Genomic DNA, 15,876 nt, shown 5'->3' with positions numbered 1-15,876 from the left:
ATTCTATCTTTATTGCCATCTATCACTCCCTGTCGCTATCTCACTCTGTCTGTCTGTCTCCTCTCTCTCCCTCTCCTCTCTCTTTTCTCTCTCTGTCTGTCTGTCTGTCTGTCTCCTCTCTCTCCCTCTCCTCTCTCTTCCTCTCGCTCTCTCTTTTCTCTCTCTGTCTGTCTGTCTTTCTGTCTCCTCTCTCTCTATTTTCTCTCTCTCTTTCTCTCTTTTCTCTCTCTTTTCTCTCTCTCTCACCCTCTCAGCTGAAGCGTGTGCGGGAGTCTGAGAAGCAGTGCAAGCCCATGCTGGAAAAGAACAAGGTGCTGAATAAGAGGAATGATGACCTCAGCCAGACCCTGCAGCGCATGGAAGAGAAACTCAAAGGCCTGGCCAAGGAGAACCTGGAGATGGTGAGTGGCATAGAAATTGAACTACAGACCATTGTCTTAAATTGGGAATCCCCATTCTAGTAATTATATTTCTATGGTGAGTGGAATCATCGCGCAGATCTCAACACAATTAGGGCTCCAATAGTTTAGTTCATTTTTATTTATTTTTTACCTTTATTTAACCAGGTAGGCCAGTTGAGTTCTCATTTACAACTGCGACCTGGCCAAGATAAAGCAAAGCAGTGCGACAAAAACAACAACGCAGAGTTACGCATAAACAAACGTACAGTCAATAACACAAAAGAAAAGAAAAATTGAAGAATCTTTGTACAGTGTGTGCAAATGTAGAACAGTAGGGAGGTAGGCAATAAATAGGCCCTAGAGGCAAAAATAATTACAATTTAGCATTAAAACTGGAGTGATAGATGTGCAGATGATGAATGTGCAAGTAGAGATACTGGGTTGCAAAAGAGCAAGAGGGGATGAGGTAGTTGGGTGTGCTATTTACATTTTGGCTGTATACAGGTACAGTGATCGGTAAGCTGCTCTAACAGCTGGTGCTTAAAGTTAGGAATGGAAACATAAGACTCCAGCTTCAGTGATTTTTGCAGTTCGTTCCAGTCATTAGCAGCAGAGAACTGGAAGGAAAGGTGGCCAAAGGAAGTGTTGGCTTTGGGGATGACCAGTGCAATATACCTGCTGGAGTGCGCGCTACGGGTGGGTGTTGCTATTGTGGCCAGTGAGCTGAGATAAGGCGGGGCTTTACCTAGCAAGGACCTTATAGATGACCTGGAGCCAGTGGGTTTGGCGACGGGTATGTAGTGAGGGCCAGCCAACGAGAGCATACAGGTCGCAGTGGTGGGTAGAATATAAAACGGATGGCACTTTGATAGACTACATCCAGTTTGCTTAGTAGAGTGTTGAGGGCTATTTTGTAAATGACAATAATAATAATACAAGTATGCCTCAATAGCTCAGTGTTTATGAAGACTGTCTGCAACACATTGGCAATGATTACAGTCCTTTTCAAAGTACAGTCTGCATTAGTCTTGTGGATTTAGAAGTCCATGATCTTGCAGCTTTGGCCTCAGTGCCCTAACAACCACCACAAATCTACTTTATTAATGACGAGCCCATACTGAGCGATATAGAAGGTTGTTTAACTCAACTACAACTCGTTCCACTCACAAAGGTCTTTTCTGTTTCTGTAGAAGGAGAAGATCAGCTCCCACCTGCCACTGAAGAAAGCCAACTGTAAGTCTCTGAATGATCTGGACCAGGCGCATGATGACCAGGAGATTGAGTTCCTCAAGCTGCAGGTGCTGGAGCAACAAAGCATGATCGACGAGCTGACAAGAGTGAGTTCTCCTTTTACAAATTTCAATTCCCCAATGTATCTTTTTTTTACAAAGTTTATTTTGGGATATTCAAGGTATTATTTACAATGTAAAGAACATACAAATACATTTAGTCAAATAGTACATTTTACAAATAGGCATTCACTTCTAAAATGATCCAAGGTGTTGATTTACTTACTTATCTCTGTGGAACCCAGAACCAAATCTTGTGTACACTGACCATCTAGCATTTACTTTGTGTTAACAGTCTGTCACAAGAGACAATTGACTTACTGACTAAACAAAACACAAGATAACTGGTGGACACACAGTATCTGGAGAACTGGTGGACACAGTATCTGGAGAACTGGTGGACACAGTATCTGGAGAACTGGTGGACACAGTATCTGGAGAACTGGTGGACACAGTATCTGGAGAACTGGTGGACACAGTATCTGGAGAACTGGTGGACACAGTATCTGGAGAACTGGTGGACACAGTATCTGGAGAACTGGTGGAAACAGTATCTGGAGAACTGGTGGACACAGTATCTGGAGAACTGGTGGACACAGTATCTGGAGAACTGGTGGACACAGTATCTGGAGAACTGGAGGACACAGTATCTGGAGAACTGGTGGACACAGTATCTGGAGAACTGGTGGACACACAGTATCTGGAGAACTGGTGGACACACAGTATCTGGAGAACTATTGGACACACAGTATGTGGAGAACTGGTGGACACACAGTATCTGGAGAACTGGTGGACACACAGTATCTGGAGAACTGGTGGACACACAGTATCTGACTCTTTTGCTCTTTGACAGATACAATTGTCTGATCTCAGGAAATGTATCCATGGTTGCTGAAGTTGTATGTTTGTTTGTTGGTAGTTCTTAAAGGGAAAAGTCTAAACGGTGTCCTTGGGACATCCCAACTCTGACGTCACCCCATTGAAGTTTACAATTAAAAAGGTAAGGGTTAAGGTTAGGGTTAAGGTTAGGTAAGGGTAATGGTTAGGGTAGGGGTTAAGGTTAGGGTTTATGGTAGGGAGGTCCAAAGGATTCCCGGATAGCTCTAACTGTTCTGACATGCCTGATATGTTTCAGGATAGGGAAAAACTATTGCGGAAGAAGAGGCATAAACGAAGCAACAGACCAATAAAGGTAGTTTTTTCTTCCCATGACAACACAATAAAAAGATCAGTACAATAATACATTAATCTGCCTTGGGAAATATCTATTTCCTCACAATCCTGTGATCTCTCTCTACACAGAGACACATTGTAGTGGACACCTTCTTTGGATATGATGAGGAATCCATGGACTCAGAGACGTCCTCCGTGGCTTCGTTTCGCATGGACCGCACTCCAGCCACTCCTGATGAAGACCTGGATGAGGTAAGACCTGTTCATTTCACAGGAAATCGACACAGCCCCTGGGTGGGGAAGGAACTTTATTTACGATAAGTGATCAATAACCTTTGCACAAGCACCAGCAGCACATCAGCATCTACTTTCCCTGAACCAATGTGTTTCTAATCTCTCTATCCATAATTCCTCTTCCTGTAAGGACAGACACTTGGAGATGAGAAGCAAGTACAGAGAGTGAACATTTAATTAATAAACAGACATGAAACAGGACAGGGCAGCATCTGGACTTGAAAAACATAACATTAATGCAGACACGGGGAAGAAACTGAGGAAGTGACAGATATAGGGGAGGCAATCAATAAGGTAATAGAGTCCAGGTGAGTCCCATGAAGCGCTGATGCGCGTAACGATGGTAACAGGTGTGATGGGCCGCCTGGCGCCAGAGTGCGCCAGAGAGGGGGAGCGGGAGCAGGTGTGACACTTCCTGGCTTTCCTCCCAATGTCTTCTCTTTAACCCTGGGGTCTGTTCATGATCACAGGGACTGGTCAATGAGGAGTCGGAGCTGCGCTTCAGGCAGCTGACCAGAGAGTACCAGGCCTTACAGAGGGCATACGCCCTGCTGCAGGAACATCAAGGGGGCCTTCTGGACGCTGAGATAGAAGCTAAGGTACAGACCCACTGCCATTAATGTTAACTTACATATCACTGCCATTAATGTTAACTTACATATTACTGCCATTAATGTTAACCTAAATATCACTGCCATTAATGTTAACTTAAATATCACTGCCATTAATGTTAACTTACATATCACTGCCATTAATGTTAACTTACATATCACTGCCATTAATGTTAACTTACATATCACTGCCATTAATGTTAACCTAAATATCACTGCCATTAATGTTAACTTACATATCACTGCCATTAATGTTAACCTAAATATCACTGCCATTAATGTTAACTTAAATATCACTGCCATTAATGTTAACTTACATATCACTGCCATTAATGTTAACTTACATATCACTGCCGTTAATGTTAACCTAAATATCACTGCCATTAATGTTAACCTAAATATCACTGTCATTAATGTTAACCTAAATATCACTGCCATTAATGTTAACTTACATATCACTGCCGTTAATGTTAACTTAAATATCACTGCCATTAATGTTAACCTAAATATCACTGTCATTGATGTTAACCTAAATATCACTGCCATTAATGTTAACCTAAATATCACTGCCATTAATGTTAACTTAAATATCACTGCCATTAATGTTAACTTACATATCACTGCCATTAATGTTAACTTAAATATCACTGCCATTAATGTTAACTTAAATATCACTGCCATTAATGTTAACTTACATATCACTGCCATTAATGTTAACTTACATATCACTGCCATTAATGTTAACTTACATATCACTTCCATTAATGTTAACTTACATATCACTGCCATTAATGTTAACTTACATATCACTTCCATTAATGTTAACTTACATATCACTGCCATTAATGTTAACCTAAATATCACTGCCGTTAATGTTACCTGTGTTGGCTGTCATTGTAAATAAGAATTTGTTCTTAACTAACTTGCCTAGTTAAATAAAGGCTAAATTAAATATATCTTTTTTACATAAATATCACTGCCATTAATATTCAGTTAAATATCAGTGCAGTTAAAGCTGGAATGTGTTCTTGGTGAAACTGCCTCGCCCGGTTGTGATATTACAACAACAAAGTAGTTACTTCAAACAGCGAACACTGTTTTCCCCCTCAGACATAATTGCACGAGGGACAGAACAGCAGACTATCTACTGCAGATTATTATTTTACCACGATGCTGGATGCTCCTCTCCTCCGTTTCATCAACAAAACAAAGACAATACAAAATGAGCTGGGGTGAACAGTGGCGCTGTTTAACCTCATGCTGATATACGCTTTAATGTTCAGTAAAATATCACCCACATAAGATTGTATTTTGCCATCATCTGGGACAATAGGGATGGGGTCATGCCAGATTGGTTTCTGTATTCAGTAAAATGCTGATAAGACTGCATATGCATTCTAGACTAAGTGTACAAAATATTAAGAACATATACCCCAGTACAACTACAGCACTGCTCATGCGTTCTAAAACAACACCAACCAGTCACATTGAGCTGTATCCAGTGGATGATGTTAATGTGGATAATGTTGTGTCCCAGGCTCAGGAGCAGCTACATGCAGACATTCTCAGGTACAAGGCCAAAATAGAAGACCTGGAGAAGGAGCTCGCCCACAAAGGACAGGTAAATGACATTACCCCCAATACAGACCAATGACATTACCCCCAATACAGACCAATGATATTACCCCCAATACAGATCAATGACATTACCCCCAATACAGACCAATGACATTACCCCCAATACAGACCAATGATATTACCCCCAATACAGACCAATGACATTACCCCCAATACAGACCAATGGCATTACCCCCAATACAGATCAATGACATTACCCCCAATACAGACCAATGACATTACCCCCAATACAGACCAATGACATTACCCCCAATACAGATCAATGACATTACCCCCAATACAGACCAATGATATTACCCCCAATACAGACCAATGACATTACCCCCAATACAGATCAATGACATTACCCCCAATACAGATCAATGACATTACCCCCAATACAGACCAATGACATTACCCCCAATACAGACCAATGACATTACCCCCAATACAGACCAATGACATTACCCCCAATACAGATCAATGACATTACCCCCAATACAGACCAATGACATTACCCCAATACAGATCAATGACATTACCCCAATACAGATCAATGACATTACCCCCAATACAGACCAATGATATTACCCCCAATACAGACCAATGACAATACCCCAATACAGACCAATGACATTACCCCAATACAGATCAATGACATTACCCCCAATACAGGGCTCTGTTGGTCAGCGTAGATCACTATAAAGGGAAACGGCTGCCATTTCGGATGGGTCCTACGACATAGAGAAAGGCTATACACAATGTTCCAGTTGCATGGACGGCTTGAACTGCACGTGACCTTAGTTATTATGCAATTATTTACCTACTACGGGTACCAAATGTAACAGGGCTGTGAAAAAAAGAGTGTTGGACTGTTTAATAGTGATTCGTCTTGGTGACCAAGAGGAAATGTCAATGAATGGTATTGATTCGGTTGCCCCACAACAGACAATAACAATTTTGAATAGGGTTGTGATTGACGCTACTATTTCATACACTGTTGGTCAGATCAGTTAACAAACTTAAATGCTCTCCATAATGGGATAGCTACACTGAGTGTACAAAACATTAGGAACACCTGCTCTTTCCATGACATAGACTGACCAGGTGAATCCAGGTGGAAGCTATAATCCCTTATTGATGTCACTTGTTAACTCTTAAGATGAAAGGGAGGAGACGGGGAGGAGACAGGGTAAATAAGGGTTTTTAAGCCTTCAGACAATAGAGACATGGATTGTGTATGTGTGCCATTCAGAGACTGAATGGTCAAGACAAAATATTTAAGTGCCTTTGAACGGGCTATGGTAGTAGGTCCCAGGTACACCGGTTTGTGTCAAGAACTGCAACACTGCACAGTTTCCTGTGTGTACCAAGGATGGTCCACCACCCAAAGGGCATTCAGCCAACTTGACACAACTGTGGGAAGCATTAGACTCAACATGGGCCAGCATTCCTGTGGAACGCTTTTGACACCTTGTATAGTCCATGCCCTGACGAATTGAGGCTGTTCTGAGGGCGAAAGGGTGGGGGTACAACTCAATATTAGGAAGGTGTTCCTAATGTTTTGTACACTCAGTATTGCATTACAGTAAAAATATCAACCTACTAGAAAAAAACATATCGATATCAATCTACTGGAGCATATATACATTATATAATGTTATAATATATTGTTATTATATATAGATGTTAGATATTTCATAAGACAAGCCTTATCAGAGCGTTGTAACCAGAGAGATAAACTGGTATCCTCATTGATACACTCATTGTAATTCCATGGTTATAAGTAACAGAAGACAATGTTTCCCTCATTGAAACTGGGTTCTCCTCTGGCAGGACTCCAAGTGGGTAGAGGAGAAACAGCTGTTCTTCAGGAGGAATCAGGAGCTGCTGGAAAAGGTCTGTCCTTCTATGATATCATTGATATTATAATAGTATTGCATTTACACCATTCATCATCACATGGAAGCACTTTACTTTCTGCAGTAAAGTCAACTCACCTCGCCCTCCACTAATGTCCACTTCCGAGAAGGGTGATGCATGGTAGCCATTTTGGATCTGAACATTCACTATGCACCACTTGATATTGCAGAGGTATGGAAGTCCATGCAACTGGCAGGCTCTGACCTTCATGCTATCCATCTGGTCTTCTGCAGGTGGAGAAGTTAGATGCAAAATGTGGTCGACAGCAACAGGAGCTGCAAGACTCCAAGGACCAGAATGAGCTCCTGGAATTCAGAATACTGGAACTAGAGGTGGGCCTGGTTATGACAGGTTAATGAAGCATACTGTACATTTGAATGGAATCACAGCTGTTTACTTAAATAAAATTGTCTAAGATCAGTGTCTAAGATCAGTATATATAATGGGTTTGTAATATTCCCATCAATAGATGTTTTACTAAATTGATAAGAACAGAGACGTACAGATTATACACTTTACTTCAGGCTTGTTTGGGGAACCTCTGTATTCAGTGTTACAGTCTCTCAGCTCAGTGTTTCTCAGCCCCAACACACACACACACACACACACACACACACACACACACACACACACACACACACACACACACACACACACTGTGCAGGCTATTTTCTCTGTTCCGAGCACATCTAGGCCCTGGCCGTGCGGAGCATGATAATTCCTGCCCCAAGACATACAGCCCAGCCCAGCACTGCTTGCTGCTTCTGCCAACATGCTAATCAATTGCAGTTTTTTTCATGGCCAGGCTGAGACAGGCTCAGAACACAGGGCTTTGTGCATTCTGTGCTGCAGTGCAGATACTGCAATAAGCTCCCAAAAGGATGGTGCTTCCATCTACTGGATAAAGAATAGAACAACAGAAAATATCCCTGCACTGAATCCTTCCACATTCTTCTTTGTCCAATCATAAAAATATATATACAGTACCAGTCAAACGTGTGGACACACCAACTCATTCCAGGATTTTTCTTTATTTTTGCTATTGTCTATATTGTAAAATAATAGTGAAGACATCAAAACTATGAAATAACACATATGGAATTATGTAGTAACCAAAAAAGTATTAACCAAATCAAATCATGTTATTTTTGAGATTCTTCAAAGTAGCCACCCTTTGCCTTGATGACAGCTTTGTACACTCTTGGCATTCTGTCAAACAGCTTCATGAGGAATGCTTTTCCAACAGTCTTGAAGGAGTTCCCACATATGCTGAGCATTTGTTTGCTTCTTTTCAAAATAAAGAAAAACCCTTGAATGAGTAGGTGTGTCCAAACTTTTAACTGGTACCGTATATGTTTTATTGTCACATACAATGGATAGGTGCAGGGAAATGTGTTGTTTTACAGGGCCAGTCATAGTACTAAGGCGCCCCTGGAGCAAATTAGGGTTAAGTGCCTTGCCGAAGGGCACATCGACAGATTTTTCACCTCGTCGGTTCCATCCTTTTAACCAATGCTTTTAACTGATGAAATAAATGTAATTTTCCTCCTGTAGGAGCGTGAGCGAAAGTCCCCTCCGTTTAATCATCTCCGCATGCATCCGTTCTCCGAGGGTGTCAGCGCCCTACAGATCTACTGTATGAAGGAAGGAGTGAAGGTATAACCAGTCTCAATAATATCTGATAGCGTTGTAACATTTGACATTTTAGTCATTTAGCAGACGCTCTTATCCAGAGCGACTTACAGTTAGTGCGTTCATCTTAAGATAGCTAGGTGAGACAACAACACATCACAATTGTATCAAGTACATTTTTCCTCAGAAAAGTATTTTTTCACCAAAGTCAGTTCTTTTTTTTTATAACACGTGATATTTTGTCTTCCTGCTAAACAATGTCAGGCGAAATAGGATGCTGATTGTTTATTTCAATCCTTTCCCAGGATGTCTGTGTACCTGACCTGATCAAGCTCCTAGACATTCTGGGTGATAATGGGGTAAGTCTGTTGGAAAGGGCTCTATAATATGTTGTTACTGATGTTTTGCCAATGTTTTCTAATCACTCCTTCTTTGCCAAATTATTAAAAATCAAGATTGTTTTACCTTATTTTTATTTTATTTATTCAGAACTTGCGAAATGAGGAGCAAGTGGCCATTATTCAAGCTAGCACTGTCCTCTCTCTTGCTGAAAAGGTATGCCAATACAAAACAAATATTGTTGCTTAGTTCAAAGTTACTTGTAAGCAATGTCATAGCCATTCATATAGCATTGTTACTTAAGTCATTGTGGTGCATTGTGCTGTCCTTGTCTCCCCCTAGTGGATACAACAGATTGAGGGAACAGAGGCAGCGCTGCATCAGAAGATGATTGACCTGGAGCTAGAGATGGTGAGTTCCTTCTCCATTCACATGCCTCACTCACTGTCACGTCACGCTAGCTTGGCTTGACTCGAGTTGTTTTTACTGCATTTCATGAAATTAAAATGTCATATTGCTGCTTATCCAGTAACTAACTGAAAGGTCGCTGGTTTGAATCCCCGAGCCAACTAGGTGAAATATCTGCCGATGTGCCCTTGGGCAAGGCACTTGACACTAATTGCTCCTGTATGTCGCTCTGGATAAGAGCCTCTGCTCAATGACGTAAATGAAGAGTGTATGTGCACAAGATATTTACTCTCCTGTGTTCCTGGTTTCCTCCCAGTCTTGTCAATATCGCTGAGATGTTTCCACTATTCCAGGTTTGTAACTGTGACATAAGCAGGACGTATGTCGTTATCTCGCAGAAGCAGACGAGTGTGTCTCTGAATATTGCCTACAGTACTACAAGCCTGGCACATGTTGTGTAATATATCATGTTTGTGTGGAAGAGATGCTCAAACAACTATAAGGTGTATAGACAACACTACCTGTGTCACTACCTGTTGACGTGATGTTAGAGACTGTTGAGGATGGTACTGACTTCTTCAGTCACAGTATTGAGATCAAAACACTGACCAGAGAGCACTGTCCCCCACAGGAGATGTTCTGCAAGCAGAAAGGCTATCTGGAGGAGGAGCTGGACTACAGGAAGTCAGCCCTGGATCAGGCCTACACGGTAACTGTTGCATTCCCCCTCATTCAACCTCCTGCCTTTATATACACGATTGCTTTTTTATTGGCCACAAACATGTTCCATTTTAAGTGAACTTTGAACATACTGTAAGTGTAACATAGATTGTTGTGTGCAATGCATACACCTCTCCCCTAGCCAGTACCGACTTGTAGATGATGGCTATCTACATACATTATATTATCGTCACTTTGGCTAACTACCCCCTCAACCTCCACCCACAGCAAATCCAGGAGCTGGAGGCTACACTCTACAACGCGCTGCAGCAGGACAAGGTGATCGGGTACGGCGAGCCTCTGAGTGACATGCAGAAGGACGAGCTACGTACGTCCGTGGAGAAGCTACGCAGACAGATGCTGAGGAAGAGCAGAGAGTTCGACTGTCAGGTTCTGGCTGAGAGGATGGAGCTGCTCCACCAGGCCCATCAGGTACAATATACAGTCACACAATATATGCCATTCAGCTGACGCTTTTGTCCACAGCCACTTACAGTGTATTCATACATGTACATGTTCATGGGTGGCCCCAGTGGGAATCAAACCCACTATCCATTAAAATGTATTATGAGTACACTCCCTTTGATGACTCAACATGAGACATGACTCAACAGATGAGGACAGTCTGTTGGACTTGCAGCTGAAACTGTGTTTTCTCTGTGAGTCGCCTTGTCTGAGACTTTAGACCTGAAGCTTTGTGTTAGTGGACACATTTCTTAGTCACACAGACAACCCAGGGTCAATACCTGTTGGTTAAACCAGAGTATTCTAATGTCTAATTCTATGGTGGTTACACCAAGGTATTCTAATGTCTAATTCTATGGTGGTTACACCAAGGTATTCTAATGTCTAATTCTATGGTGGTTACACCAAGGTATTCCGATGTCTAATTCTATGGTGGTTACACCAAGGTATTCCGATGTCTAATTCTATGGTGGTTACACCAAGGTATTCTAATGTCTAATTCTATGGTGGTTACACCAAGGTATTCTAATGTCTAATTCTATGGTGGTTACACCAAGGTATTCTAATGTCTAATTCTATGGTGGTTACACCAAGGTATTCCAATGTCTAATTCTATGGTGGTTACACCAAGGTATTCTAATGTCTAATTCTATGGTGGTTACACCAAGGTATTCTAATGTCTAATTCTATGGTGGTTACACCAAGGTATTCTAATGTCTAATTCTATGGTGGTTACACCAAGGTATTCTAATGTCTAATTCTATGGTGGTTACACCAAGGTATTCTAATGTCTAATTCTATGGTGGTTACACCAAGGTATTCTAATGTCTAATTCTATGGTGGTTACACCAAGGTATTCTAATGTCTAATTCTATGGTGGTTACACCAAGGACAAGGCCGACAGTCACACCAGTAGAACCCTGATGCACCTGCGTAGGAGTCAACATATGGCATTCACTTAACATGAGGGATTCACACTTGTACCTACTTTGATGAAAGAAAGGTCAATAAAATGCAGTATGTCTAGAAAGAATAGAAGGATGACTTTCACAGATTCTCAGTCCTAACATCAGTTCAATACTTAGTATGCAACACTCACACCTGACATGAACTTTATATTGTTAGGCTAAGCAGTTACAACATTTAACAGAATGCAGCATATGTTTACTGGAATGAACAAGAGGTTTTTCAACCACAATTGTAATTTACTGTAACGTGGAACAAAGATGATGCAGCTGCTGCAGTTCCTAAATGCTACTGTAGAGGGCGATGTTCCATTGATTTACAGTTTACTGGCTGATCCACTCCAGGGGGTAGCAGCATCGTGTGCCAGCCTCTCACACACGCAGCTGGTGAACCCCATACCAGGCTACTCCAAGGGCAGAGCTGTCAGCATACCTGTCTCACCCATGGTTTTACAGAAAGCATTTCATGTTTCAATAAACCATGCCACAGGCAGATGCTCCAATGAAACCCCAAATGTATCTAAATCATTTTTACTGATACACCAAAAGTGTAATACTGATGTTTACCTGACTGTACAATACATATATGTTTTCTTAACGTTTGTTGTAAAGTTTATTTATATTTCCAGCAGTGATTCAAAAGTGTATGTAAAATATAGATGTATGGAGCATATTTGTGTTGGCTTGGCATAAAGTTAGTTCAGCTATAGCATGCAATGTTACTGTTGAATAGATGTAATATACTCACTAAGGGAACAACAATGTTTTCAGAGAATCCGAGACCTGGAGGATAAGACAGACATTCAGAGGAGACAAATTAAGGATCTGGAGGAGAAGGTAAGATGGCAGTCAGAGTTTTTTACCGTCACACACGTTTTGCTCTCTCCTCCCTGTTGGCTATAAACTGACTATGCCTGTGTCCCAAATGCCATCCTATTTCCTATCTAGTCCTATGGACCCAGGTTAAAAGTAGTGCACTATATAAGAAATAGGAACTCAGCCCCTGTGATGCTTCTGTGACCTGAAGGGGCCTGTTAAAAGATGAAATATAATGTGTTGTTATCCCTAAGGCTTTGCACTTGACTGACATTCAGTCTGTCTTCTCCTTATAGTATCCTTACAGTCAAGCATCAGGCAGACCTCTGTCTCACTGAACCCCACATCACTGACTAGTTAATGAACCAAACATAATGAGGCGTGGCCAGTAGTTCTGCTTCCATTGTTGCACGACACAGAGGGGGAGGTGCGGTTTGGTCAGGTCAGCGCATATAGTCAGGACCTCGGCCCTGTTAGAGTTAAAGTCCTGAGTGGCTCCCGAGTGGTGCAGTGGTCTCTCAGTGCTAAAGGTGTCACTACAGACCCTGGTTCGATTCCAGGTATCACAACTTGCTGTGATTGGGAGTCCCATAGGGCAGCGCACAATTGGCCCAGTGTCGTTAGGGTTTGGCCAGGGTAGACTGTCATTGTGAATAAGAGTTTGTTCTTAACTGACTTGCCTAGTTAAATAAAGGTAAAATATAAAATAAATTAAAAGTTGTATATGAACCAAGTTGTACATAACTTTTTACTGTAGTTCTGTAATGGCTATGCTCTGTTTGACACCATAGAGGCTAGCCATATCAGGACTAGATTTCTCTGTATTTAAATAAAGTTCAATTCATTGATTAATTGATAGTTCCCCTACCTAGTAGGACAGTGTCTTTGTAACTTTCTTAAGTATCCTCTGTTTCTGCTTGTAACTAACATGTCTTCTGTTTTTCCGACTCTCTCCTCTCTCTTTCTCTCTTTTTCTCTCTCGCTCTCTCTTTTTCTCTCTCTCTTCCTCTCTCTGTCTCACTCACTCTCTCTCTTCTCTCTGTCTCTGTCTGTAGTTTTTGTTTCTGTTCTTATTCTTTTCTCTTGCCTTTATCCTTTGGCCTTGATGTCTGTGACATCTCCTGCAGCAGAGGTGAGTCTGGCCTGGTCAATAAACTCAAGAAAATGTTCTCATCTTCCTCTCTGCACTCATCTGTTTCCCCTGTTGTTCTTCATCTCCCTAGCGACCATCAGGACCTGTGAGTGAAATCGTCTTTGTAGTGTAGCCAACGTGTCTTTCCACAGTTTTGATTCATGAAGTTCCATTGTTTAGGGAATCATGCTATATGTAACTAATACTTTTCCTTTCCATTGAAGCCAACCCATTTTTCCTTCACAGTTATGAAGAAGAGCATTATTTAGTGCTAACCTTTGTCAGACTGGGACGTTGTGTTCTTGGCATGTAAGCTTTGTTTGGTCTGCCGGCTGCTCGGCCGCTTCGTCCTCCGTATGGATAATGCTGTAATGTACACACCACCATTGTTGGATTGATCTCATACTCTTCTATCGCTGTCTCTTTCTTCTCTGTTTGCAGACAGCGTGGAAACCTGGAGATTGTGTTTGTGACTGCCGTGGGTTTTATTTTGGGGAGAAGAGAGTCGACTTTGTGACTCATATTGTAACAGTGAGTGGAAATGGAACTGTTGTGTGTCGGACATGGCTGGGAATTCACACCTGTTTGATTTGGGACCTCACTCTGGGGATATACATAATGTATGCTGCACTGCACTGGACTGATCCTTGGACCATGGAACTTCTCTCAACTCAGTGGGATAACTGGAACAGAACCCTCAGTCGGAAAACACACACACACACACACACACGTGTAAACAGTCATATAACTGTACACACTGATACAAACATACTGGAAACACACACACTCACGCACACACACACACACATCAACCCACTTTTAAAGACATAAAGGAAACCAAAGTCTAGGAGATCTTATCTCTGCCATGCAGGGGAACGCTACACCATCCATCTACTCCAAGACTACACCCTGACGACATAACGACTACCCCCGAATACCCCCCCCGACTACCCCCCGACTACCGCCCCGACTACCCCCAGACTACCCCCCCGACTAGCCCCAGACTACCCCCCCGACTACCCCCCCAGAGTACCCCCAGACTACCCCCTGACTACCCCCCGACTACCGCCCCGACTACCCCCAGACTACCCCCCCAACTAGCCCCAGACTACCCCCCCAGAGTACCCCCAGACTACCCCCCCGACTAGCCCCAGACTACCCCCCCCGACTACCCCCAGGTTACCCCCCCGACTAGACTCAGACTACCCCCCAGAGTACCCCCCGACTAGCCCCAGACTACCCCCCCGACTACCCCCAGGTTACCCCCCCGACTAGACTCAGACTACCCCCCAGAGTACCCCCCGACTAGCCCCAGACTACCCCCAGACTACACACAGAAGAGGACAGGAAAGACTGCTGTAGGCTACATCAACAGGCCTCACCAGACCACAGTCCTTCCAACTCTCTCCCTCTCCTCTCTCTTATAAACCTGAACGGACGCTCTTTATGTATGAATGCACCCCTTCACAGGAGTGACGAGACATGATCAGGACCTGTGAGTGTGGTGACTGACTGATCTGATGGTGACTGACTGATCTGATCAAATCAAATCAAATTTATTTATATAGCCCTTCGTACATCAGCTGAAATCTCAAAGTGCTGTACAGAAACCCAGCCTAAAACCCCAAACAGCAAGCAATGCATGTGAAAGAAGCACGGTGGCTGGGAAAAACTCCCTAGGAAAAACTCCTGAGAAAGGCCAAAAACCTAGGAAGAAACCTAGAGAGGAACCAGGCTATGAGGGGTGGCCAGTCCTCTTCTGGCTGTGCCGGGTGGATATTATAACAGAACATGGTCAAGATGTTCAAATGTTCGTAAATGACCAGCATGGTCAAATAATAATAATCATAGTAATTGTCGAGGGTGCAACAAGCACGTCCGGTGAACAGGTCAGGGTTCCGTAGCCGCAGGCAGAACAGTTGATGGTGACTGAATGACTGATCTGATGGTGACTGACTGATCTGATGGTGACTGACTGATCTGATGGTGACTGAATGACTGATCTGATGGGGATTGACTGACTGATCTGATGGTGACTGACTGATCTGATGGTGACTGACTGTTCTGATTGTGACTGACTGTTCTGATTGT

General features: G+C 42.6%; 1 protein-coding gene across 4 annotated transcripts in view; it reads left to right on the top strand.

The window, feature by feature from the left end:
* jakmip2 (janus kinase and microtubule interacting protein 2) overlaps positions 1 to 14,748 on the top strand; it is a 41,958-nt gene extending 27,210 nt beyond the window's left edge. For 2 of the 4 annotated variants that reach the window (XM_029699752.1, XM_029699751.1), the window contains exons 6-22: positions 255 to 401; positions 1,592 to 1,738; positions 2,826 to 2,882; positions 2,993 to 3,115; positions 3,628 to 3,756; positions 5,306 to 5,389; positions 7,222 to 7,284; positions 7,542 to 7,640; positions 8,863 to 8,964; positions 9,246 to 9,299; positions 9,430 to 9,495; positions 9,622 to 9,690; positions 10,319 to 10,396; positions 10,636 to 10,839; positions 12,609 to 12,674; positions 13,709 to 13,785; positions 14,227 to 14,358. In XM_029699752.1, coding sequence (XP_029555612.1) covers positions 255 to 401; positions 1,592 to 1,738; positions 2,826 to 2,882; positions 2,993 to 3,115; positions 3,628 to 3,756; positions 5,306 to 5,389; positions 7,222 to 7,284; positions 7,542 to 7,640; positions 8,863 to 8,964; positions 9,246 to 9,299; positions 9,430 to 9,495; positions 9,622 to 9,690; positions 10,319 to 10,396; positions 10,636 to 10,839; positions 12,609 to 12,674; positions 13,709 to 13,759 — 1,539 coding nt within the window. In that variant the 3' untranslated portion in view covers positions 13,760 to 13,785; positions 14,227 to 14,358. Of the gene's footprint in view, positions 1 to 254; positions 402 to 1,591; positions 1,739 to 2,825; positions 2,883 to 2,992; positions 3,116 to 3,627; positions 3,757 to 5,305; positions 5,390 to 7,221; positions 7,285 to 7,541; positions 7,641 to 8,862; positions 8,965 to 9,245; positions 9,300 to 9,429; positions 9,496 to 9,621; positions 9,691 to 10,318; positions 10,397 to 10,635; positions 10,840 to 12,608; positions 12,675 to 13,708; positions 13,786 to 14,226 lie in introns of all 4 variants that reach the window. The other 2 variants (XM_029699750.1, XM_029699749.1) reach the window with 1 other exon arrangement.
* Positions 14,749 to 15,876: the final 1,128 nt, after the last annotated feature.

Source organism: Salmo trutta, chromosome 19, assembly GCF_901001165.1.
Source record: "Salmo trutta chromosome 19, fSalTru1.1, whole genome shotgun sequence".
Lineage (NCBI taxonomy): Eukaryota > Metazoa > Chordata > Actinopteri > Salmoniformes > Salmonidae > Salmo > Salmo trutta.
The sequence above is the reverse complement of the archived record's forward strand: the minus strand, read 5'-3'. Positions and strand labels throughout refer to the sequence as shown.